This window comes from Limanda limanda, chromosome 9 (genome assembly GCF_963576545.1).
Source record: "Limanda limanda chromosome 9, fLimLim1.1, whole genome shotgun sequence".
Classification (NCBI taxonomy): Eukaryota; Metazoa; Chordata; class Actinopteri; order Pleuronectiformes; family Pleuronectidae; genus Limanda; species Limanda limanda.
Window position 1 is genome coordinate 23934328 of NC_083644.1, and position 25267 is coordinate 23959594.

The window sequence follows — 25267 nt, forward strand, 5'->3', positions numbered from 1 at the left end:
TTAATGTTTCTTTTAAGGTATGATGAGGGAAAAGGGACAGATGAGCCTCTGCTGATGCTGACTCCAGCGAGGTGCTGCAATTACTGACCGCCACTGCACTTTGCTAGTGCAGGTTCCTCGTCTAAACACAGAGATAATGATGACTCCTCTGCCCTTGCAAGGCTGCTCTCTCCATCTCTTTCAAAGCCCGAGTGTAAACCAGCCAAATTGATCAGCTATTTTTTCTGCATACTGTGTGTGGCACTGTGGAACTTTTGTGCCATTGTGCAAAGCTTTAGTGTCCACACTACAATATTTTGGGCGGTTCATCTGCTCCCTGTGGCATTAGATAAGCAGCACATGCAGTATAATGTTTTTTTGTCACACGTGTCACATATATTGCTATGAGAATTCATGAGAGAGATTGATAATATAATTAAAAAGGCTCCACAGTGGAAATGAAGGATTTCTTGTAGTCGTCTTTCATTTTCTTTAATTATTTTTTTGATGACCTGCAGTCTACAGACAGAGAGGAGTCTTATTCTGCAGAAGCTAATAGAGTTTGATTTGCATTTTATCACAGAGGAGCCTCATTGATTCTGGTCATTACAGTGGCCTTGACCCGCTCCATGACACATTGTTTTAACAAGCTTAAATCAGAGCTTTTTCAATTTCCAAAGCTGCCTTGTAAATAACTTGGACCGATGAAGCCGTCAGATAACTGGATTATAGGAGTTTTTTATAAAGTCATACAGCTCCATTCCACTCTTCCAATAACTGAATTCTGCTTGTTCATTTAAACTTGTTAAGATATGCTGAGGTTACTCCATCGTTTTTACTTCAAAATTACAAATGAAGGCTTTCTGCAATCCAGGGCCATCTAACTTACAGGTGGTGGAGCAATTGTAAGGCTCTGTTCTGCACGTTGCGTAGGAGTAGCTGGGCCAAAGCATTTTTGCTCTTTTTAGTATAACTTCCCACAGACACGGGAAACCAGGGCTGGACTGGGAGAACAAAACGGCCCGGGCATTTTTTGGCTCAGACCGGCCCACATAATTAGCCGAGCACATCTGCCATTAAATTGACGTAACTTATGTCTTCTAAATGTCTTAAAGTAGCTCATATTAAAAGTACTTAAGTATCAAAAGTATCTGGTGTTGAAATGTACTTAAGTATCAAAAGTACAAGAACTAAAATAAAAAATGCAAAGCTCTTTTTATAGTAGGTCTTTACAGACACAAAACAACCCAAAATGTTTCTCCTCAAGATTTATCTCAACTGACTGAAAAATTACAACAACAATATGCATATAATGTATAGTTTTACCAATTTTGAACCCTAGATGCTGAGGTTCAAATAGTAATGGACCAGTGCATCTAGAGACAACAAAGAATTAACTATAAACAAGTGCCTCTTGTGTCTGCCCAAGAACATTAATAAACCGCAGTATAACCACTAAAACATTCTGTAAATATCACTAAACATGGACCTCTCATCAGTAGCAAGAGTGATACACAATGCCCCTTATGATAACTCAGCAAAGGGAAACCAGATCTAGGCACACAAAATAAGACACTATCTCTTATCCTATTCTAGAGGAAGTAAAAGTCGTAACAAGATTTCTGAAGGTGAACCTGCGGAGGGATAGACCAACCCCCCCCCCGACGGCAAACACGCCACCGGGACCTGCACATCTCAGGAGGGAGGGGGCAGCGAGTGAGAGAGAGAGAGAGAGAGTGAGAGAGAGAGTGGGGGGGGTGCGCCGTGGGTAGAGGCGTGCGACGCCAACCTCCGCTGCTCAAGTAACGAGCCAGTTTGGAGAGTGTATTGAAAATTGAAAATGCGCGCTCACATGTCTGCCTCCACTCGCTCATCATTGTCGAGTCCTCCTCGCTCGTCTCCCGGCGCACCTGCTGCTGCTGGGCTGGTGAACCCGGCACCACATAGGTCCGTCTATTTGGCATATTTAGCAGCCTCCACCTCCAGAGACTTCTGCTTTTTTTCCCGATGCTTCTCAGCGCCACCCGGGCGTTTTTTTACTCTTATTATCCATTAAGTTAAGTTTCTGTCTCAGCAGCAGCCAGTCCCGCGACTCCCGCCCCCGGTTTGTGTTGTGATTGACAGCACTGTCGGGGCTCTCTGAACCTGTCAGCCCATGATTGATTGACAATGACAAACAATAGACCAATAATATGTGTCGATGCTGGCAACACACTGCTAGCCCTCTGTAGCCAATTGGCCGGCCCAATTGGAGGGAATTTAGAGAGGAAGAAGAGAAAAAAAACAAAAAAACAACATAGCGGACCAGACCGGCCCACATTGGGTCAACGGCCCACCGGGATTATGCCCGGTATGCCAGATGGCCAGTCCACCCCTGCGGGAAACCATCCAACAGAAACGGCAGAGACACTCACAAAGATAGACAAACACCTATAGTCACTGACTGTCCCCACTTCCTCTGTATCTGTGGGTGAGAGAGAGGCTCTTGGTTCTCAGACAAATTTAAATTCATGTCATAATGTATTTACATTTATTTCTTAAAAAGTAAAGCAGTGTTTCCACTGCCCTCCCTGTTTGTGTTGCACCTGCTGGGTAAGGTCAGAAGTTGCACATGTGACCACACCCATCAGTGATGTCATGTCTTTGGTCACTGCAGTGCAACAGTAAAAACAACCCGTTGAGGAGATGTTAAATTGCTCTTTAATGATCCAATATAATCAAAACACTGAAGTAACATCTAGAAATAGTGATAAAATGAACGCACTACTGAACTTAAAACAGTTAGATTCAGCAACACACATCGCACAGTCATGCATTCTTCCACTGAGGTTCACACTGAGGTACTTAATGATGACCAGACCATTTAGTTAAGGAAAATAAGTTGTAGTATTTAGTCATAAATCATAATTTTGAACAAATACAAAAATTGACCTGATGATAACACTTTATGAAAATGTAATGTTTAAAAGTAACTAAGAATAATTACAGTTCATCCTGAGGGGAGCATGAATATCAAATTTCATGGCAGGTATGTAGACATCATGGTGGCAGAAGATAAAAAGTCAAGGGATCACTGACGGGGTTTATCCACTGGGGACCATGAATGACTGAACAAATTTGTATTGGGCTGTTAGTTGCTCTACATTAAAACTCATTAGGGTCCATTAGGGTTTATCATCTGGGGACCAAGGATACATCCAATAGTCATCAAGGCGTCAACCACATGGCAGTGCAAGATGATAACTCAGGTGATCACCACAGTGAACAGGATACATCCTCATTGTCATCATCAGTATTGTCATTCCTGGAGCCACGCGGCTAGGTTAGCTAAGACAACCACAATAAACAAACTCAGCATAAAAAAGAGTGGGATGTGTTTTAAACATGCTGTGAAAACACTGTGAGCCAGAAACCAATACCAAGTCACATTCCTTGTTTTTGCCTCATAGACATTTCAATCAACCATTTGCCCCTTTGTTGTGATGACATCTCATTCTGCTGAAGTATAGAAATTCCCCCGGGGTTTATGAGTTTGGACAATGAGACAGAATAGTAAAAGGCTGATGAGAGACGTGGCCTCCATGTCTGTGTAGGACATGTATACTGATCAGAGAAGACATCTGCTCTGTCTTGATTGCCTCACTGACCCCTGTCTCTGTATGACACAATTCCAGGAAACACTTAACAACCATGATAAAAAAAAATCCTACACATCTGTCCTACATGTAACCTTCAGCGTCCTCTCCTGAACTCTGCACCACCCTGCAGTCCCATTCCCAGATTGCCAACAGTACATTGGAAGCTAATTGATATGTTCCAGGAAAAGAGACATGCCATGATGATGGCAATTTGAGGCGCCCTTAATCCATATCAAATGGCTGGGAGGCCAATGATACAACCACAGATTATGAAACACAGTGAAAAATCATCACCGCCAGTGTCGGCTAATGTCCAGTGTTAGATCGTGACCTGAATCAGTGGCCGATAAACCCATATTTTCCTCCATTTGAAACATAAAACATAACCACCCATATAGAAAGATTTCTAAGAAATGATGAAACCCTGTAAATGTCTCTTTCTGGTCTTCACATCTTTTCAAACAGATGAAAGTAAAACGGACAAAGAGATTCATGTTGATGCAAAGTTACCCATAATCCTCATCCTGAATAGATGCATCATATGATTCACGATTGCTATATTTTAGGTTGCGCTGAATATGCATCTCCGGTATGCGTCTCCATATTTCAACAAAGTTGTCCAAGCTATTTTCAAAATGCACATCCTACATATAAGTCAACTCTAGACAAAGGTCTGATGAGCTCAGGAAAATACTGTCGTCTAGATCAGTGGTTCCCAACCTTTGAAAGCAGATAAAACATATCACACACTGGTGGGAGAGTCATACCTCATAAGTTGTATCTATTGTGTTTATTTATCTACGTTTTCAAATGTTATTGTAGAGATCCCATAATTGTAATATCATTAACACAGACAGGAAACATTTAAATATTTGCATATTTTGTCTTGACCAGCTGCATGTTATGAATATAAAGGCACATCCCGCCGTTTTAGCCTCTTTACACTGGCGTAGATCTCTGTTTAACTTGTATCTCTGACCTTTTTGTACTGTATGCACCAGCACAAACTTTGAGATCCTCCCGCAGAGGTCTTTAGTCTTTAGTCTTAGCCTGTTAGTGTTAGTGTTTTTTTAAATTAAATTGTTCCATTTGAAAACTGATGATTGTATGACTAGTCTGCGTAAGCACTTTGTCATATGGATTTTGAAAAGTTTGTTTTATTTTTATTAAAGTACAAGTACCTCAGCATAATTTGCTTAGTTACTTTCAACCACTGGAAATATGCATCATTTATACACATGTTTTTCTTTAAAACCTGCTATAGTATAATGTAATAATGGTGTAATGGGCCAAAAGACCTTGTGAGCCTGACGCTTTGTGTGCTTACAGCGTCTCCCAGTGTTCATGTACATCACTGCAGCCCTGTTCTGCAGTGATGTATAATCTACCTGCTCAAAGTGAGACAAAGGGTTGGTAATTAAAGTTGTGCATCATATTCTTTTATTCAACATGACATATTTATTTGAAGTGTCCACACGTTCTACACTAACTTCTGGGTGTTCACGAGTAGCTTGATAGCTTTCAGGGACATGTCTACTGATAACATATGAATGTACTAGGAGTATGGCTTTTTTCCATTTATGGTTTTGCTGTATTCTCATGTGTGACTCCTGTATTTACTTAATGTCGACCTGCGGTGAATCTGTGAAGATGAAACCATCTCAGTTTGAAGTGAGACAGTGAGATATGTACATAAACGAAATGAAACACTGTGTTGTGCTTGTATGCTGACAGAATAACAAACATCTCCTCAGCACCATGAGAGCAATGCACACGGATTAGATGATGCATCATTTACAAAGGCCCTGTTGTAGAATGAGATGGCAGCGGTTTGACTACCTGCCTCGTACGTCAGGTTTGGTTTATGGTTTATGAATATGATTTAGAGGTTATGGATGAGATTTCTCTGTGTTGGCCTCCATCAACACAGCGAGGGAACATGATTTGTGCTCTTCCAGCTTTGGTTTACACTGACTTATGTGACTTATGTGTGTGTGTATTCAGTAAAATGAAGTTTGCTGTATTATATTTATTACATAAATGTATATAGATCATGTTGAATATATAATAATACAATAGTTAGAGATAGGAATAATTAAAGAGCATTATATTGTATATACATTAAGTTTGTATAAATTCCTGGGACACATGCACATAATAAGTGGTGGAATGTGACTGAATATAATAGTTCTTACTTCACAGATTTCACACACGCTACATATCATCATCTCCTAATATATGATGTATTGTTGAAGATTAAACCACCTAACAATATTTGAGTAGGCCTAAACAAAATGAGATACATGTTGACCAACTACTATAACATTTAAATACCTAAATGCATCAGTATTATAGTTTTCTTTAGTATTGATAACCCATATCTGTCTATACTGAGGCCACTTTTCAAACCTCTTCATACAGTTCCCAACACGCAGCTCAGCAGTCATCTCATATCCAATATGCACTGATGACCTCAAAACAACAGTAACAACAGCCAGCATTACCTTATGCTGTAAAATGTATGTTGATGTTAAAGCACATTTTATTTATTTATTTTTGCATAAACCCGAAATTCTTTTACAACAAAACGAAATGCTTCAGTTGTCATTTTTATTTTGAAATAATTCAATAATTCCAGCCATTCAATACAACACTGCACATATCCTGTCATCTGCATTTGCCCATAGCTTCTTATCTGCATCAAAGCTTATATCCTGTCTTCATCACACCCAGAGGAAGAATCTTTCTGCAGCCTGATCCTTCCCTGACAGTCTCCTGCAGACACGATATATGGCGGCCGTTCATTTTGTCCAAGGGGGACCTCGGATCATGTGCTGGAGGTCATACAGTACATTTCCTCTGTGGAGCTGAGGTGAGGAGAGAGGCAGGTGGAAAGAGCAGCGTCCTGGATGGGCTGTAAACCACTATGTGACTGGGAGAGAATGGTGAAACAACACGTTCCTCCCATTCAATAAAAAAACTATCTGGATTAATTTCACCTCACCCACCAGCTTCCCTCACCTGGCACACATCTTCAACAGAAGTCATCAAAGAGAAAAGTTCTTGCTCAGTGCTGTTTTTTTTTTATTTTAAATTTTATTAAACAAGGACAACGCACAAAAACATTAATCTCAAAATGAGAAGAGATGATTCATGCCAGATTAAGCTATCAGATAATTTCGATCTGGAGTTTATGCAAAAAAAATTTGCTTTAGCAGAATGTAGGAAATGTCAAGTTAACAGTAACAGTGTGTGTAGTTTTGAGGCTAGAACATATAGGAAACCTTTGAGTGGTTTGTATAGTTACACTCAGCTGTATAAGGTACACCTACCTAAAACTAATGTGGTCCAACACAGAAGTCCAGGAATATAATCTCCTTCATGGAGGGTTTAATATTCCGTTTTAGTGAAACTCATTTAGAGAGTTCTTGATTCAACTTTGTTTGGATTTTGGCGACTGCATTTAATGATGATTTTGACTTCTCATTTCATTGAGGTGATCCTATTCAGCTTACGCTCACTGATATGAATCGGTTGGAACATATAATGGAAACAGCTAAGATTCTTTTTCCTGTCCATTTTTTATCCTGCTTGCAAAGAAAACTCTTTACACTTGTCCAGTCTTGTTAAAAATATATATATTTTATGATTGTGGTGCATGATCGAGGCAAAATGGCTCAATTTCGCCCCCGAACAGTTTTGAAAGCAAAGACCCCATTTTCAACTTTGTCCAAGATCTATGAATATTAGGCCCAGCCTTTAAGAAAAGCCTATTTTTCAATATCCTAAACCTACACAGGATATCAACAGTTTTTATTTATTGGTCAAATTTCAAATCATCAGGATTTTTGACCATTTCCACACTTTGTATTTGACAAGCTAGTCCCACAGCATTCATCAACTTTTAGTCTAAACTTTAGACATTGAGGATGTTTGATTGTGAAGGTCTTTTGAACAGTGTGTGTGTGACAGAGAGCAGGGTAGTGAGGATGGAGCTTTTCCATTCTAGCTGTAGACTTTACCCTGTGACCTGTTCATATGTGTAGATGGCTTATCAGCCCTACATGTGATTTCTGATATTGCCTTTCTCTCCTCTTTCAGTTGTCGGTCTAGTTCAAACATTACTGCCTTAGAGGAAATTCAAATTCACATTAAGATCTCTTCTTCATCTTGCCATTTTCTCGTTAACATAAGCTCAATTCAGGATCAATATGAGATTTACACTACTTTGTCATACTTCTTAAATCTAGCTCATGAGAAATAGCCTTCCCCTTGTCTTAGGTAGCCAGATCTTAAATTGCTCCTATTTATCTTGGAGAAACAGATTAGAATAATAAGATGTTTATTTATTTATCACAAGACAAACACAAAATCACAGTGAGCACTAAACTTTCCTCTGGGCACTTGCAAGATCGTATGATCACTTCACTCCACACAAAAGTTTGCTCCTTTGTGCAGAACCCAGAGATCATAAATCACTCAATCAAACTTTATTTATACAGCCCCTTTCAAACAAATAAATTGCACTACAAAGTGCTTGACAAGCAGTTGACAAAATGTTATAAAAAAAACATTCATGAGTTAAGACAACAATGCACACATACATTTTTAAACATAACGCAGCAAATGATAATTAAATTAAAAAAAGTTAATAAAGACAGAATAAATTATACTTAGAATGAAATCCTACAGAGTACATTAGAAAATAAAAAAAATATGATAATTTTTAGTATATCATAGTATATGATTATATCACAATAAATAAAACTAGTGTTACAAGCCATGAAATGATAAAACACTACATGAAAGCGGGAAGGAACAGACAGGTTTTTAGTTTACTTGCAGTTCCTGTCTGATCCTCTGGAAGTCTGCTCCATCGCCTCATAGGAAAGTATATGATTATAAAGTCATCTTCAATCTAAATGAACCAAATCCAGATGTGTGCAGCTGTAATGATGTGTGGTGTGTTTCTGTATGTCAGAGGGTGGACGAGGAGGAGGAGGAAGAGGAGGGGGAGGAAGAGGCGGAAGAGGAGGAGGGGGCGGGAGCCTGGATGTTTGACAGCCCCCGCGCTGCATGCCGGGATACGAGTCTCTCTTGTTTACACGGTAGCAGAGTAGCATGTGTTGTTTTGATCTTCTGACTAAAAGTCTCGTTCACGCCGTGTCGCTGCAGCTGAGTTTCCCCGAGGTGAGCAGACCGGAAGCGGAACCTCGGACAGTGAAGGGGCCCGAGTGACAATCAGCCGCGGACAAACTGGCACAACACATCGCTGCTTTTTGCACCGTCACTGACACACACACACACACACAGAGGCAGAGGCAGCTACCCTTCAAATCACAGGTCGGTACTCACACCGATGCACATGTCACAACTATTTATAAATGTGTGTGTATACACGCAGCTCAGAAGTTTGTTGATTTGTTTATCTGACGGTTGGTTTTGTGACGCGCTGTCACGAGGCTGTTGAATGTGACAGCTCAGATTTTAGCATCATCATGCTGGAGAATTGTGTTGAACTCGACTGATGTTATGTTGTTCTTTACTTTGCTGAATCACATCTCTCTTACAGCCTCGAGTTCTCTGATTTGTTTTGTTTATTATTTGGTGTCTGTGTTGTGTGTTTTTGTTTGTTTGTTTTTGTTGTTTTCAGCTGTGACTAAGTATTTGACAGTAAAATATGAGCAGGGTTTCAAATCTTTGAATAAACTCCCTCAGTGTATTTGTGAAAACTACCTCATTTAGTTTTCCTCACATTATTTAATTTCATAACTAGCTTTTAGCTGAAACATTTGTCTTATATTGTCCCTAGTATGATAACTGTATGAAGAAGGATCATGTTTATTAAACACCCTTAGTAGAGCCGAGATGATAAAACCAGCTGATACTATAGACGTGTGTGTCGCAATAGACAAATGTAAAAAGAGATTTTTAGCAGCAGTGTCACTCCTGATTTTTACAACTGTAAAACATCAGACTCTAACAAATATCTCGCACACAGCTCTCAAAAAACTCATCTCAGTTTTTATTTTGTTTTTGTTGTATTTATGTGAAGATGGTTCAGATTCTCATATATTGATATTGGCATCAGCTTAAAAATTCATATTTGGCAAATACATATAAAATGCCTGAAATATGACACCCAATATCCATTGTTATCAATACGGTTGTTTATCACTTCTGGAATCTCCAGAGCTCCAGGCTCTGGTAAAAAAAAACATTTCCCTTCCTGGTGCTTCCCTTCATTAACACACCTGCTACCTTTATTGTGAATCCTACCTGGTCTAGTGCTCAGTTCCCCCTGGTGTATACAAATATAAATGCAAAAATAAAAATAAAAAGTAATCACAATATATCAAACTATTGAAATAGTTCCTACACAAAGACTAAGATAGGATAACTAGTAAAAATGCAATATATGTTTGAAACAATGATGTATATTGTTAAACTTTCCTTTCAGAGGATCATCCTTTGGACCTACAGAAGGAAACTTGAATCCAGCCGAATGTAAGTGACCCCTTTCACGACTTGTTCAATATCCAGTTCTGCTGGGTTGCTGGGTTTATTACTTGTATTGCAGTTATGTGTTTAAGCTTGTTGCTAATAACTGATGACACTAAATCACCCGGCAAACTTCCTGTTTGAATATCATACACAGGAACAGAACGACTGCAAAGCATCTCATTGAGCGCTACTTTCAGCAGTTAACTGAAGGCTGTGGAAATGGCAACTGCACGAATGAGTTTTGCGCATCATGCGCCAATTTTCAACCTTTGGATAACAATTCAGCCGCTGCCAAAGCGCTGGAGATGTTTAAGATTAACGCCAAACTCTGTCCTCACCCCTCCAAGAGAGAATCTGACACCTGTGACTCCAGTGTTGACGAGAAGATGAGTGACATGGACCTTTGTCCCGACGAGGACTTCTCAGGTAAGCTGACTCTAGGATTCTTTTGCACACCGACATTGATTCAGTCAACTGTCTTAATTCAGTTTTCAATGTGTCGTTTTGTTGCAGATGTCCATTATCTCACAGAGAATAATGTGTGTTCGATCCTGAGTTTCTGCGAGGAGCAGGGAGACTACTCTGCTCTCATCCGCGTCATTGGCAGAATTTTCTCCACTGCAGAAACCCTGATTAAGAGTTTTAGGAAGGACGAACCAAATCCAACAGATGACCTGGACTCTTTAACCCCAACAGATGTGGATGAGCACAAGAAGCAGAGTGAGCCACCCTTGGAAAAGGTCGGTGTCTCCTCTGCAGATGCTTATCCAGAAGACGAGTATCCTAGAGGAATGTTCGACCCCTGTTTTGTCACTGTGGACGTTGACGCCGTGAGGAGAGTCTACAGCAGACTTCTACCCATCGACCAGGTGGAGAGCGCTCTCGTGAATGCTCTTATTTACCTCACCCCAAACATGGAACTTGACCTAGATTACCTTGATGTGTACGAAAATGACCCAGATTACTTGAATATCTTCACCATTGTGTTGGAGAACAGTAACCTTCACAGTCCAGAGTACCTTGAAGTGGCGTTGCCGCAGTTCTGCAAAGCCATGAGCAAACTTCCTGTCACTGCTCTTGCAAGACTGTCAAAACTCTGGTCAACGTACGGCCTCCCACACATCCGCCGCATGATGGAGACCTTCCAGCAGCTCATCACTTTCACAGTCGTCAGCAACGAATATGATAGTGATAATCTAGTCAACGATGACGAGACTGTGGTGGCTGCTACTCAGTGTTTAAAGGTTGCCTTCTATGCAAGTATCCTGGGCGGAGACGTAGACGTCGAGCACAATGAGGAGGATGACGATGACTCTGAGTCGGATGAGCTCAGCCTTCACGAGTTGCTGGGTGAGGAGCGGCTCTATAAGAAGGGTCCTCGGATAGACCCCCTGGAGAAGGAACTGGGGGTTCGGTCCTTAGATTGTATAAGACCTCTCATTGCCCATGAGGATTTTATTAACGAGTCAGTGAACGATGTAGTGGAGATGGACAAAGATTTCACCTTCTTCAAGGTCAACGCCGAAACCAAGTTCTCTTTTCAGAGCTGCCCCTTCATCCTCAGTGTCATCACCAAGAACCAAGGACTTTACTATGACAACAGGATCAGAATGTACAGTGAACGGCGCCTCACCGCCCTCTATAGCATGGTGCAGGGACAGCAGCCCAACCCCTATCTGAAGCTCAAAGTTCGCAGAGATCACATCATCGATGACGCCCTGGTCAGGGTGAGTCCCAGGAAGTCACATGAGTGTTGGCCGTGGTGTTGATGTGACGTAGTCCCGCTGTTTCATTGAATCCTCTGTGTGTTGCAGCTGGAGATGATCTCCATGGAGAACCCCTCTGACCTGAAGAAGCAGCTGTTTGTTGAGTTTGAGGGGGAGCAAGGTGTAGACGAAGGAGGCGTGTCGAAGGAGTTCTTTTTGTTGGTCTTGGAGGAAATTTTCAATATTGATATCGGTGAGACCATTTTACAATGTTTTTATTTGTCTCCTTTTTTGTGATCATTCTTTTTAATTTGTCAGAGACGTATGAAACACATAAAATATACCCAAATAATTAACAAATGAAAAAGGGCAAGCCAAAGGAAAGAAATCTGGATCCAGGCCACTTACAGGATATCAGTGTAGATGGTTTTGGAGGTTTGTTGAGAGTCATTACCAAACCTCTGTAACTGATTAGTTTGTTCAGATGACAAGTATACAACAACATGATTCGTCAGAAGCCATTCAGGAAAAGAGAGGGAGTTTGTGAGTACTGATGTAAGCGCCGTTACTAGTGCTCAATTTTTATTTTGTATTTATTTCCTATGCATCAGTGCATCACATCATGTTCAAGTTATTGTTCTACATTTAGAAAAAATAATTTTCTTGTTGAGAGGAAGATGAGAAGACTGATATGACTCTCATCATATCGGCCTGTTAGATATCAAGCTACAGCCAAGAGACTGTTTACTTTGCTTTGCACAAAGACTAGAGAGGATGGAGACAGTCATCTGGCTCTATCCAAAGGTAACAAATCCATAGCACTTTATACCTCACTTAATACATTCTTTCAAAGTGTGAAAATAACAATTTTGGGTTTTACAAGAGGATATTTGTTGAGCTGTTTATTGGTGAGGAGAAGTGACTTCCTGGTGTTTGTCCTGGTTGCCTGGAAAAAAACTGAGGATCTAAAATCATAATTTTGGTCAGATTTCAAGTCTTTATACTAAGCTAGCTGTCTTCATGTTTCACACACAGACCTGAAATTATCGATCTTTGAAACTAAGCGTTTCACTAGATACGTGTATTTCAAACATGCACTTTTATTCAATTTTTTCTCAATTTTGTGATTTTTCTGAACAGGAATGTTCACCTACGACAATGATACAAAAGTCTTCTGGTTTAATTCGTCCTCACTGGAGAATGAAGCGCAGTACACACTCATCGGAATCGTCCTGGGACTCGCCATTTACAACAACTGCATCCTGGACGTCCATTTCCCTATGGTCGTCTACAGGAAACTGTTGGGGAAGAAGGGGACTTACTTGGACCTGTCTGACTCACATCCAGTATAGTAACTTTCTCTTAAGTTAATACAAAACAGACTAGATATCATGTTTTACCAGTCATGCAGCAGTTTGTAAAAATGCTTGATTCCTGTCGTTTCACTGCAGAGCTTCACAGCAAATGTTTCTGTTGTTGCAGCCTCTCTACCAAAGTCTGAAGGGTTTACTTGAATACACTGACAATGTGGAGGAAGACATGTCGCTCACCTTCCAGATATCCCATACAGACCTTTTTGGAAACCCTTTGTTATATGACCTAAAGGAGGAGGGAGACCAGATCCCTGTTACCAAAGAGAACAGACAGGTGATGTGTTTGAAAATCCACTGTTGTGTTTAAAATGAGTCTGGGGAATTTCTGCTGATGTGGCCAAAAGTGACAAGCACAAGATCATGGTCTTAATGTGATAATGTAGTGAGCATTGAGTAGCATGACATCAATACAGAAGAGTAATTAAGCTGCTAAGTGGCTCAGTTCATCATTTAGAGCGATGTCTACCTAAATGTAATCATGCAATATTTTACACAAGCCAGTTGTCATACTGAAATGACAAGTGGCGGAGATATGAATACTGCCGTCTTGTCCCAAAAATGTAATTTGAAGCCAGAATCTATGCAATAGCACTCAGGGGATGGAGCTAGGTCCCAGTAGTGCGGTCCCACCAATGCACACACTTGGCAATCGTCAGCATCAAGTCAAACCACAGGGTGAATCGAAGTACTAAGGACCTAAAATGAAAGAAACCATCTTTGATTAAAGTAAGAGTTTTTAGTTTGTGCCATATCCTATCCTCTAACATGGAGGAGACAGGGATTATGACTTATAATGCAGCAAGGGACCAGGGGGCGATAAATGTAATTCGGCTTCACTTTCTGGGAGCTGTCATGCCGTTCATATTCATATACAGTCTACAGGTATCGATAATACTAGTTAAAATAAGGCCAAAAACGTGTGAACATTTTTAAGAATTTACATAATCTTATGTTAAACCACAACAGTTCTATATGTGAGTGATGACTATATGATTTTGACAAATTTTCCTCGCAAGAATAGCAGTAAATCACTTATAGTGGAAGTTAGAGCTCTAGACAGGAACTTGATATCAAGTTTGGATTTTCCTGACTAAAGAAAAATATCACATAACACAATTAGTTGTTCCGCTTTTGGTGGAAATATACACTTCACAACACTGTGTATGATTGAGCTGTTAATAATGTAAAAATGTCCATCTCCCTCCTAAAAGCACAGAATAAAGTGACTCTGTTTTTCAAAACTAATTCACAGGAGTTTGTGGATCTCTATGCTGAATACATACTGAACGAGAGCGTGGAACGACAATTCAGAGCCTTCAAAAAAGGTTTCCTAATGGTCACAAACGAGTCCCCACTGAAATATTTGTTCAGACCAGAGGAAGTGGAACTGCTTATCTGTGGGAGCAGGGTAAGGAAGTTAACCTTTTTTCTTTTAACTCCTTGCTGCTTTCTTGTAGCCTGTGTTTTATGACTTACAGATGAATCTCTTGTGATTTCACAGAAACTTGACTTTGAGGCACTTGAAAAGACGACAGAATATGATGGAGGTTATAGCAAAGATAGTGATATTATAAAGTAAGTCTGACGTTAACTGGAATCTGACAGCATGTTTTAAGCAGCAGGTCATATTTTAGAATTGACAGGTCATTTGTGTGGAGTTTAGAGTAACTTTTTATTTTCTGCTCACAGATATTTCTGGGAAACGATTCACTCGTTTGCTGAAGAGCAGAAGAGGTTGTTCCTTCAGTTTACTACCGGCACAGACAGAGCACCAGTTGGCGGACTCGGCAAATTAAAAATGATCATCGCCAAGAACGGCTCCGACACAGACAGGTACAGAAGAGTGTGGTGCATTTCAAAATAAAAGCTCTGTATTTCATCACTGATATAAAGCATTGCAGCGACAAAACAAACATTGTGCTTTGATGCTCTTGACAAATTGCTGGCAAATCAATGAACGTTGCTGCCATGATGAGTATTAACACCAGTCTGATCCGGCGAAAAAAAAGTTATCAAACTATCAACATGATCTGGCATTCATTTTGGCCCCCAGGCTCCCAGTTGCCTCCCACTGCGATAGTTTATCTGAGAATATATATAGAATATAGAAGATGACTTGTTCAACTCGGCCTGCAAACTGGCCATCAAGGCTCCGCCCTGCTGTAAAGCCCTGTTTATTAATGGAATTAATATTGAACAGACCAACCACCATCACACCAAATGTGACACTGCACTTCCCTGGGCCTTACAAGTGTGAAGTCATGTTCGTTGCACGTATAGCCAGAGATTTGTGGAATAAGTTGGAAGGATTCAGCGACCAAAACTCAGTAAGATGCAAAAACCTTACACAGTTGTTGTTGTTCCATTGTTTAAATGTACCTTTTTAAGAGAATTTGTATCTCAGAAGGTAAGGCAGGTTGTCAGCTAACCACAGAGTAGGCCCTTCAGTCCCCAGCTCTTCCTGTCTACATGGCTACAGGTGCTTGCTCCAAATGGTTAGGCTCATTCCTGGCCTAGTGGCTTGCTATCAACTGCATGTTAATCAGTTTTTTTTACTCCCATCCTCTCCTGCAGGTTACCAACCTCTCACACCTGCTTCAATGCACTGCTGCTCCCAGAGTACACCTCCAAAGAGAAACTGAAAGAAAGACTCCTCAAGGCCATCACTTACGCCAAAGGATTTGGGATGCTGTGACAGATCCATGGAGGAGAGTTTTCTGAATGCATTATAACAAAAAAGGGAATGCTGCAGAAATACAGATGGAAATGAGACCATGACACAAAATGCTGCAGTAACCCTGTGCCTAACTCACCTCTATCAGTCGAGCTCCAGTGTCAGCCTTTTACTCCGAGGCCTCTCTTCCTCTCAGAGTCAGTTTCATTTACATTAGGTTTTTCCAAAGAGATTTAACATGGCACTTACATCCGTTCTCTTTTCCACGTGTGTTTTGTTTCTGAGCCAACATAAAAACAAATATTTGTGAAACTGTGAAAGTGCACTTACATGTATACACAGTGTTTTAGGTAATGCCAGCACATGCATTTATTCTTTTGATTTAGTCTGACCTGTGTTATATTTCTGCAGTTCTTCATAATGTAGCAGTCGTCGGTCCTTAGCCCATCTTCCTACATCTGAGTGGACTGGGCGTAACGGTGCTTCTTGGTTATGAATGTCATTGAGGTGAAGCCTTTTTATTACAGCCTCACTGACGAGCTTATATATTTGAACTGTTTCCTGCCAGTGACAGAACAAACTCACCTCCAACCGATAGGTTATTTTAAAGTATTTCTGTGTTGTGTAACGTTTGAAAAGAATACTGTGTGTTGTGAAATGGTGAACCCGAGTAGGCGTTTTTGGTTTGGATAATGTTTTAGAATGTATTTACTGACTTGTCGATTCAGACTCTCACATCCTCAAAAAAGGTTTTTTTCTCTTCTCTCGGTTTGTTTCCTGTAAAGTGCCAGTGACTGCACATTAGTGGGTGTGATCACCAAATGTGTAATGCCTGTTGGAGCAGAAGAGTCACATTAGATGTTTTTATTAGGCCAAATAACTCAGGTACATCAATTATGTGCAGATAATGGGAAAATCCCCTGTAAAGAAAGAATTATGCAAAGTTAATAAAAGGTGGAAAAAAATCTATAAAGTTTTTCTTAAATATTGAAAGAGTGTCTACTAAAAACATGGTAAAGATCACTCAAAGCTGCTGAGGTCAATACATTTGTAATAGCAAAGCATCACACGACTGTGTCTTAGTGACAAATTCATTAAAAATGTATCACCAGATGCTGCAGTGAATCTCAGTTCAAATGGCCTTCAAGACGCTGTTAGGATTCAATGAGTGTTGAAGCCATTACGGACATCAGCACCCATGACACCAATGAATGTCTGTCTCAGTCTTATATGAGGAAATACAAATAATCAGATTATCAAAATGACAATTTTGGCCAGCAGGCCGCCAGTTTCCAACTGCTGCTGTAGTTCAACCAAGGCCGTAGAGGAAATGTTCAACTCTGTCCACAGACTGAAGAAATACTTTTCCCCTTTTTATTACATTTGTATTAATAATGAAGGTATTGTGTGTCCAAATCACTCCAAATTCAAAACTGAACAAGGCCATTAACATTACACATAATAAGTGTTAAGCCGATAAGATGAACGGTTTGTGAATAATTTGTTCAAAAGACAGACAGACGTTTGTGGAAATATAAGATGAGTCGGGTTCCTTTTTTCATAATTTGTAGTTTTTAGTTGTCAGGGTCGTTAAAGGTATGATAAACCAGCAGGGAAACAAAATGTCTTAATGCTCCCACTGCTGCAGAAAACCTGTAAAATGGTAGTATAAAAACCTACAGTCTGTCATATCTGTTATACAAACATTTTTTATGTTTATTCACATTAACAACATTAACATTGCAGATTTACAACTGCAGAGAATAACTTACAAACAGACCTGGCATGTAGGTTTATTTTGTTCATACAAGGTCGAATGGATATTGAAGTTGTGAAATTGTGAGTGAGTTTCCTCTGTACTTAGAAGATATTTTCTGGGGAAATTACATCAATACTGATCCGAATTTGTTTGCTTACACTGTGCTTCATACTCAACAGCATGACAACATGAAACTGGCTCTCAATCATAGCTTGCACACAAAATATACATTTGCTGCATACACTGTACACAATTTGACACATTAAGATGAACAAACATGATGTATAAATAGATATAAACATGGGCCTTTTTCAAAAGTGTCACTGTTCTAATATGAATGAAAAATCTCGTCTTTTTTTTTGTCAAGTCGTGAGGTGTCGCTCACTTCACTGCACTTTTTTGTCTTTGTCGGCCACCACTTCAGAAAGATCCTGCGGCTGTATGGATTTCACTTTGGACTCCATGTCGGTGATCCTGCTCTTTATCCTCGTCTGGCTGGAGGTGAACTGTGCCATCAACTGGGCAAACTTTGTCTGCATCAAGTCCAGGTTGCTTTGCAGATGGATGACCTTTTCCTCCATGTCTTTGGGATCAGCGCCGGCATTGGCGACCGCCTCGTCGATTAGGTTGTCTTTCATCAAGATGGCTTTCCCCTTCTCCTCCAAAGCCTTCTTGGCGTCTGGATACTCGGTGAGTGCTTCCATCAAGTCATCTTTGGACAGGGCAAAGAGATCGGAATAACCCACACTTCTAATGTTGGCAGTTCTCCTGTTGCCTGCCTTACTGCCCTTGATTCCCAAGATACTAATTTCCCCAAAGTACGCGCCATCACTGAGCACCACAAACTGAGTGACTCCATCATCAGCCACCACGGCGAGCTTCCCCTCCTTGATGATGTACATCTCCCTGCCAATATCCCCCTTCTTACAGATGTAATCTCCAGGACTGAACACCTGCGGCTGCAGCTTCAGCACCAATTCAATCAGGAGACCCGCCTCGCAGTCCTGGAAAATACGCACCTTTTTTAGAGTATCCAAATGGACATTGATGGCGATCTCAGCCTTGAGCTTGTCAGGGAGGTTTTTCAACACCTCCTTCTCATCACAGGTCTTCTTCTCAGTCCACAGGTAGTCAAACCACTTGATGACCCTGGCCTCCAGGTCTTTGGAGACCTTTCGGAACTGCATGTACTGCTTAATAGAGTCGATCTTTGCCTGGAACTCAGCACGAGAGGCATTCATGTTTGAGATCATGGCACCGACGTTACCGACGATACTAGCAAAAATCAGGACACCAGTGAGGAAGTCGGCGATGACGAAGAGGAATTCGACATCCCTGACTGGTGCAGGCGTTTCTCCGATGGTTGTGAGGGTCAGTGTTGACCAGTACAGGGAATAGATGTACTTTCTGGCCAAGCGGCCGTGCTCTGGGTGGCTGATGTTGGGATACACCCACGTGTCAGTCCCAAAACCTATTGTTTTTGAAATGGCAAAGAACATACAAGCATTCCAGTGGATAATAACCAGGATGTAAAGCACGAGATTGCTGATTCGGAACATGTTCGGGAAGCTGGTTCTGGTTTCAGTCCGCTCAAAGAACTCGAAAAGCCTTGACAGTTTGCAGAGACGGTTGAATCTAAACTCTGGGTTGTTGAATCCGAATTGCAGGAACAGCAGATCAGTGGGGATCATGGAAATCATGTCGTACTTGAACTGAGATGTTGTTCTGTATTTATCTCTCAGTTTCTTGGAGTCTTTTACCAGCAGCCCTTGTTCCAAGTAACCTGAGAGACAAACGTCAAAATTAGGAGCCAAATCCAACCAAAGAATAATCCCAATTTTCTAAATTTTATCTTGAAACATTTTGAAAAATCCAACCTGTTCTTGATCTGACAAACGTGTCTGCGAAGTAGATAAAGTCTGCGGTGTAGTCCAAGAAAAGCCAGAGTTTTGTATAAGAGTTCTGGAGTTCATTAAAACAAGCTCTAGAAAACAGAGAGAATTCTTGTCAGATTTTATGAACATCCCACTTGATGAAGAATATGTTTTGATGCAGGTTCAATTGAAAATACCTTGTTACGATCATCATTAGGTTATAAAATACTGGGCCTGCGATGACAGTCAGCCATTTGTAGTACTGGTCTGCAGCTGGATCCATAATCCAGATTTCTTTCCTACAAAAAATACTCAGAATGAATTCCTGTTAAAAGACTTTGTTCCTGTTTTTACACACACATGTTCTCTGAGATTCATTTGCCCACAACCAATAGACGTGTTCCATTTCTATCTACTGGTATACTTACGGGGGCTCCTCTTTCTTTTTCTCATCCTTCTTATCATCCTTTTTCTCATCTTTCTTCTCATCTTTCTTCTCATCCTTCTTGTCATCCTTCTTCTCATCCTTCTCGTCCTTCTTCTCATCCTTCTCGTCTTTTTTCTCATCTTTTTTAATCTCCTCTTTCTTGTCCTCTTTTTTGCTATGAATCACAAGTTTACTTTCTACGGTGGTGAAAAAGAACGTTGTCGGTCTATGAGGGACTAGACTGGCTACCAGACTACACAAGGACGCAGTCTACACAGGAGGCTTCACTAAACAGTGTTGGAAGATCTGGTGCAGGTCATACATAATACCAGCAGATGGCACCCCTCTCAAGTGAATGCAATACACTTCTGTACAACCCACATCATAACTTTCAACGGAAAAAAAACCCTATTGTAAACAAAGGGAGGATTTTTTTCTGTGTAATCCAGGAGGATAATGGAGCAAACACAATGGAGGATTGGACAATGTGCTGTCAGGGATCTCTGTGCTATTGGCTATGCTATTTCCTGCAGGCTACAGCACGCCAGCGACACGATAACATCCAAAGGGATCCATAAATTGTTTTTCTAAGAATCTACCTCTATTTTCTGATGTGCACACACTTACTCGTCTGTGTTGTTGCAGTTATTCATGTTGTAAGTAGCCAGCGGCCACTTACTGTTGAGACTTTGGAAAGAAATGAAGGACACGGTTTTCTCACAGTGAGCGATGGGTTGTTTCTCATGTGAGGTAGATCAGATTAAATGAGGCCAGACATTTTCACTTTTAGGAGTCAACAGTCAGCGGTGTTGCCTCACAGTCCAGTACTTACTTTCTCTTACGGACCGCGTCGTTTTGACCCACAGACTGGGCGTTGCTCTCTCGACTGGCGACTTCTTTGAGCTCAGGGCCTCTGAAGCGATCCAGGAAGGAGTCGTGCCTCTCTGTCTCTGGGTGCATTCTGTGAGAGGCCCAGTTTCGCAGCATGAAGAAGAAGTAAGAGAGCCTAAAGGGTCAGCGGGAGGTCAAAGAGCACAAGGTGACTACGCTAGGAACTAACTATTGGTCATACTTACTCATATTTACTATGTAAATACCAGTGGTGGGGGAAGTGTTCAGACCGATAATGTACAAAATGTTTTGGAATAGGGAAGGTACTCATTCTACAGACGAATATCTGACAAAACACATACAGGATATGATCATATATGACATTATTGAATTGTTGGAAACAGCATTTTAGTAGTGTAGCTGCTCGAGGTGAAGCCACTTTTACCTGATATATCCTATATTAGTCAATTCAGTTTTATTTGTATGATACCAAATCACAGCATCCATTATCTCAAAACCTTACAAATCTCTAAGGGTTGGTTAATGCGAGTGCTTCAAATAGTGGGGTAGTGGTTAACGTTGGGACGTTGGGATATGTTGGAGAGGAATTCAACAACCAACCATTGGGAGTATAGTTAAGAGGTCTGTCCCCACTAAAGGGTTAAAAAAAAACTCTCCACCATTGGTAAATACCCACATACTGCAGAAGTTTACCTGGCCATTGCTGCTGCACCTGTAAACGAGCGTCTGTGGGACTCTGAGGATGTTGTTCTCTCAGAGACGTCCTCACAAAGAGAGTGAGCTCTAGTGGAAGATGGCAGGATGGAAAAAGTGACAGTGACAAGCCTTATATTAATCTATTCAAACTACACGAAACAGCTCATGAAAATGTGGCGTCAGTTTCATTGTGGAAGTGTATTGAATAGCAATGCAATGGTTCCTGATATGGCAGTAAAGGTTTAAGTTACTTCCTTAAAAATCCCACCTGCAAACTACCACAGTGAGTATTAACTGAATTTTTAGACTCTTATGTTGATATCAGACCTGCTGTCTCCATTTTCAATGACCGCCAGCTCATCAGCAGGTGTGTTGGAGGACAAACGCTGTCTGGTTGAAAGTGACTTTTCGATCTCTGCCATGTTGTCGGGTCTGGCTGTGCGAGCCTGCAGCACACAGGTACACAAAAATACACAACAAGGTTTTACAAGCCAGAAGTCATGCATCAAACATTGGCTCTTGAGAGCTGTGTTGTTGATGTCTTCACTGAGTACCACTGTTCACAGTCTGTCTGAGAGGAGAACCTAAAAATACATCCTCATTATGTCCTTAACACTAAACAGGATCAGTCCCCTCGCTCTGTGAACGATCAGCTGCTTTTTAAAATAACTAAGCTATGGCTTACAGGTAGACTATAGTCGCTATGTTTGCTCTTGTATACGGCCTGTTAAGTCAATTAGGGCGCCACATAAAGAACAGTTCCAAGTGTACGTGGCTGAGGGCAGTGACCCTCCTCAGTTCTGAGATCGGTCTGGGGTCACATCAGCTCCTGTAAAACCTTATCCCAAGAAACTATTATTTTTTATATGATAATACCACTCAGCTGGTTTTTAGGCTCTTGTGAAAATTCTTGTGTAATTAAAACTCAAAATGCAACATGTTGAGTGAGATCTGACTTCTTTTCAAACCTTAAAAAATCTATTTTCTTTGCGTGTGCCTTGCTAAATAATGACTTGCTGATCTCTGGGGAACGCCAATGTTTGTAACACGTGCACACATGTAGATTAGTGCTGATTACAGGGAGTTATCCAACCCCCACCGAACTAAACTATGCTGACAGAATCACCAAGAAGCCGAGTGCCTGAAGGATCATAAAAGGCAAAGCCCAGAGTGTGTGTGGCTGATACTGAGAATACACGTAAACTAAGGTTGTTAAAAAAAATCAATGAGAATATAATTGGATTTACCTTTATGTTTTTCTATGGTTTTATCTACGTAGCCATGTGTTAAAGTAAATTACTTTCAAACATTATAAACAACTCTTGTTAAAATTTGCCCCTTGACAGGGTTTTGGTTTGATTCCATCAAGAATTGTGGGTGTTCACACTTGTTCGCGTTCTTCATCGTGAAATTGGACAAACTGAAGCAGAGAAGCTGAACCTCACTCATAACTGATGTTTAAAAATCGAATGCTGACACTTCCATCATTTTATTTATTGAATAGTGTCTCTATTGTAATTGGGTCCTTAAAAATAAAAATCAGAGTCTCACAGTTTTACTGTTATTTCTGTTCCTGGAGATTAGTTGTTCTGAAGCACCATGGGTCAAGACCCACTAAGAGGCTTGTGTCTTGTGGTAAAGTTGTGAATTCACAGAGACAGCCTTTAGCCTAATATACCAAGAACTCATTATCCACATTAAAGCCCCTTACACATGTAAATTGACTGTGTGATTTGGTAGTTTCTTCATAATGTTGTATAGGTCAAGGCCCACTGTACACAGTTCAAACACACCTACAGGCCTGCTGTTAAATGGAAACATGACATTTCACAAAGACATAATAACTTAATTATTCCCATGATATTATAATGTGGTATTATGTACATATCTAAATCTATCATTCAATATGTTCTCTCAGTCAAGACTCAGTAAATGTTGTTCCACCAGTTTACAGTTTTTGTGTTTGCTGTAACCACGTGTACATTTTGAGACATTGTAACAGTAAATAATTCTCCTTATTGATTCCTAATCCAAAAAATAAAACAAAAAGATGTTACTACTTAATACCTCCTGCGGTTCTACGCATAACTTTCTCACTCAGCTCACCTGTCTGAAGCCTCCTCACACTGACTTTTCCAACCCGAGCAAACGAGCAATTCTCCTCTGATCACCTCCTGATAAATCCATCTTCAAATCACCAATATTAGATAAATCCTCTCGTCAAAATATTCTGCCGATCGTTTCGTTCGCGCACAACGTCACCAAAAATATCGACGTCTTCTCTCCATAATTAGTCCAGCAGCTCTGCTGGATGAGGAGAGAGGAGACAGAGCTGACCAATCCCAGATCAGACGAGGGGAGGAGTCCTGTCCATCACTGTCCAAACACACACACGCACACACACGCGCGCGCGCGCACACACGCACACACACACACTAGATAGTGGAGTAATACAATTTATCATTACATCTTCCACGTGTATTGATGTATTTTATGCACTTTATGTCATAATTCATTTGTTGTTATGCTCCAAATTGGTATTTTTGTCCAAGTTTAATAATCATTTATTGTCTAATATAGTGTAAAAAACAAGTACAGTGATTATAACACACTAACACACATTTCTAAACAATATGTGTCAATCAAATGTCTCAAACATGAAATACTTCCAAATGTTATATATATATATATATAATGTATGTATGTATGTATGTATGTATGTATGTATGTATGTATGTATGTATGTATGTATGTATGTATGTATGTATGTATGTATGTATGTATGTATGTATGTATGTATGTATGTATGTATGTATGTATGTATGTATGTATGTATGTATGTATGTATGTATGTATGTATGTATGTATGTATGTATGTATGTATGTATGTATGTATGTATGTTTGTATGTATGTATGTGTCATAACGCCATGAGTAGTATCACCGTATATACTGTACCTAACTACCAACAGCTGGTTCAACCAAAGGCCTCACGTCCTGCTCTTTCTTATATCATAAGGAAAAAGTTCAAATTCTTCAGGTATAAACATTGGTTTCTCATAATTGTCAGCATTCGATTTGATGAGACGGACCATGTGAAATAATTTGTAACACATAAAGTGGCTTTTGAATGGAACATCCTGAATTGTAAAATAGATCAGAATCGAACATCTTCATTACTAGCAACAAATGAGGTGAACAATTAAAGTGATGAAGAGGTTCCTTCCTCACAGTATTTCTTCCCCGTCACCATACAAACTCACTCCCACAGCATCGCCCCCCCATCCCCCGGCATCACCCGAGGCGTAAGGTTAAAACAGAAATCCCTTGGCAATATACGGAGCTGCTCTGCTAATCCCAGCTTAGACTTGAGAACCTATTTCAGCTACCTAATGCCCCTTCACTCAAAACAATATGTCACTTTTGGACTGTGTTCTCCTTCTATTTGATGATTTCAATCAATTTTTGAACAGTTGACCGTCAGTTTTGGTAATTTGATTGAACAGTTGGTTTTCAATTGAATATGTCTTAACAGAGAAAGTTAAAGAGTATGGCTAAAAAATCCTCCTCTCCAGAGAGTCCATAGTTAGCAACATCCAGAAATAACATTTCTTTACACTAATCCGACCATTTTAAATATAATCCCAAATTCCCTGTAGCTGCAACATGGATCTAATGTACATTTACAACAGAACATATATGCAGTCCTGTTGTCAGGGTGTCCTGCTGATTCTTCTTCTTGCTCTTTTTTATCGAAAGCTGTTATGTTAAGAGAAGCAGCGGTTG

At 40.4% G+C, this 25267-nt stretch overlaps 2 protein-coding genes across 2 annotated transcripts; one reads left to right on the forward strand and one right to left on the reverse strand.

Annotated features, from left to right (window-relative positions):
* The first annotated feature begins 8710 nt into the window (after positions 1–8710).
* ube3a (ubiquitin protein ligase E3A) lies at positions 8711–16186 on the forward strand. The gene is made up of 11 exons (XM_061077927.1): positions 8711–8960; positions 10078–10124; positions 10276–10547; positions 10635–11848; positions 11936–12080; positions 12968–13173; positions 13310–13474; positions 14453–14608; positions 14702–14775; positions 14890–15033; positions 15775–16186. Coding segments are annotated over exons 2-11 (2499 nt in total). The 5' UTR covers positions 8711–8960; positions 10078–10122; the 3' UTR covers positions 15896–16186.
* Positions 16187–17992: 1806 nt separating this feature from the next.
* Positions 17993–21980, reverse strand: cnga3a (cyclic nucleotide gated channel subunit alpha 3a). The gene is made up of 8 exons (XM_061077928.1): positions 21810–21980; positions 21480–21569; positions 20767–20940; positions 20562–20621; positions 19936–20109; positions 19705–19806; positions 19511–19617; positions 17993–19416 (listed from the first exon to the last, which is right to left on the reverse strand). Exons 1-8 carry the CDS (start codon positions 21902–21904, stop codon positions 18020–18022), a joined length of 2199 nt encoding a protein of 732 aa, XP_060933911.1. The 5' UTR covers positions 21905–21980; the 3' UTR covers positions 17993–18019.
* Positions 21981–25267: the final 3287 nt, after the last annotated feature.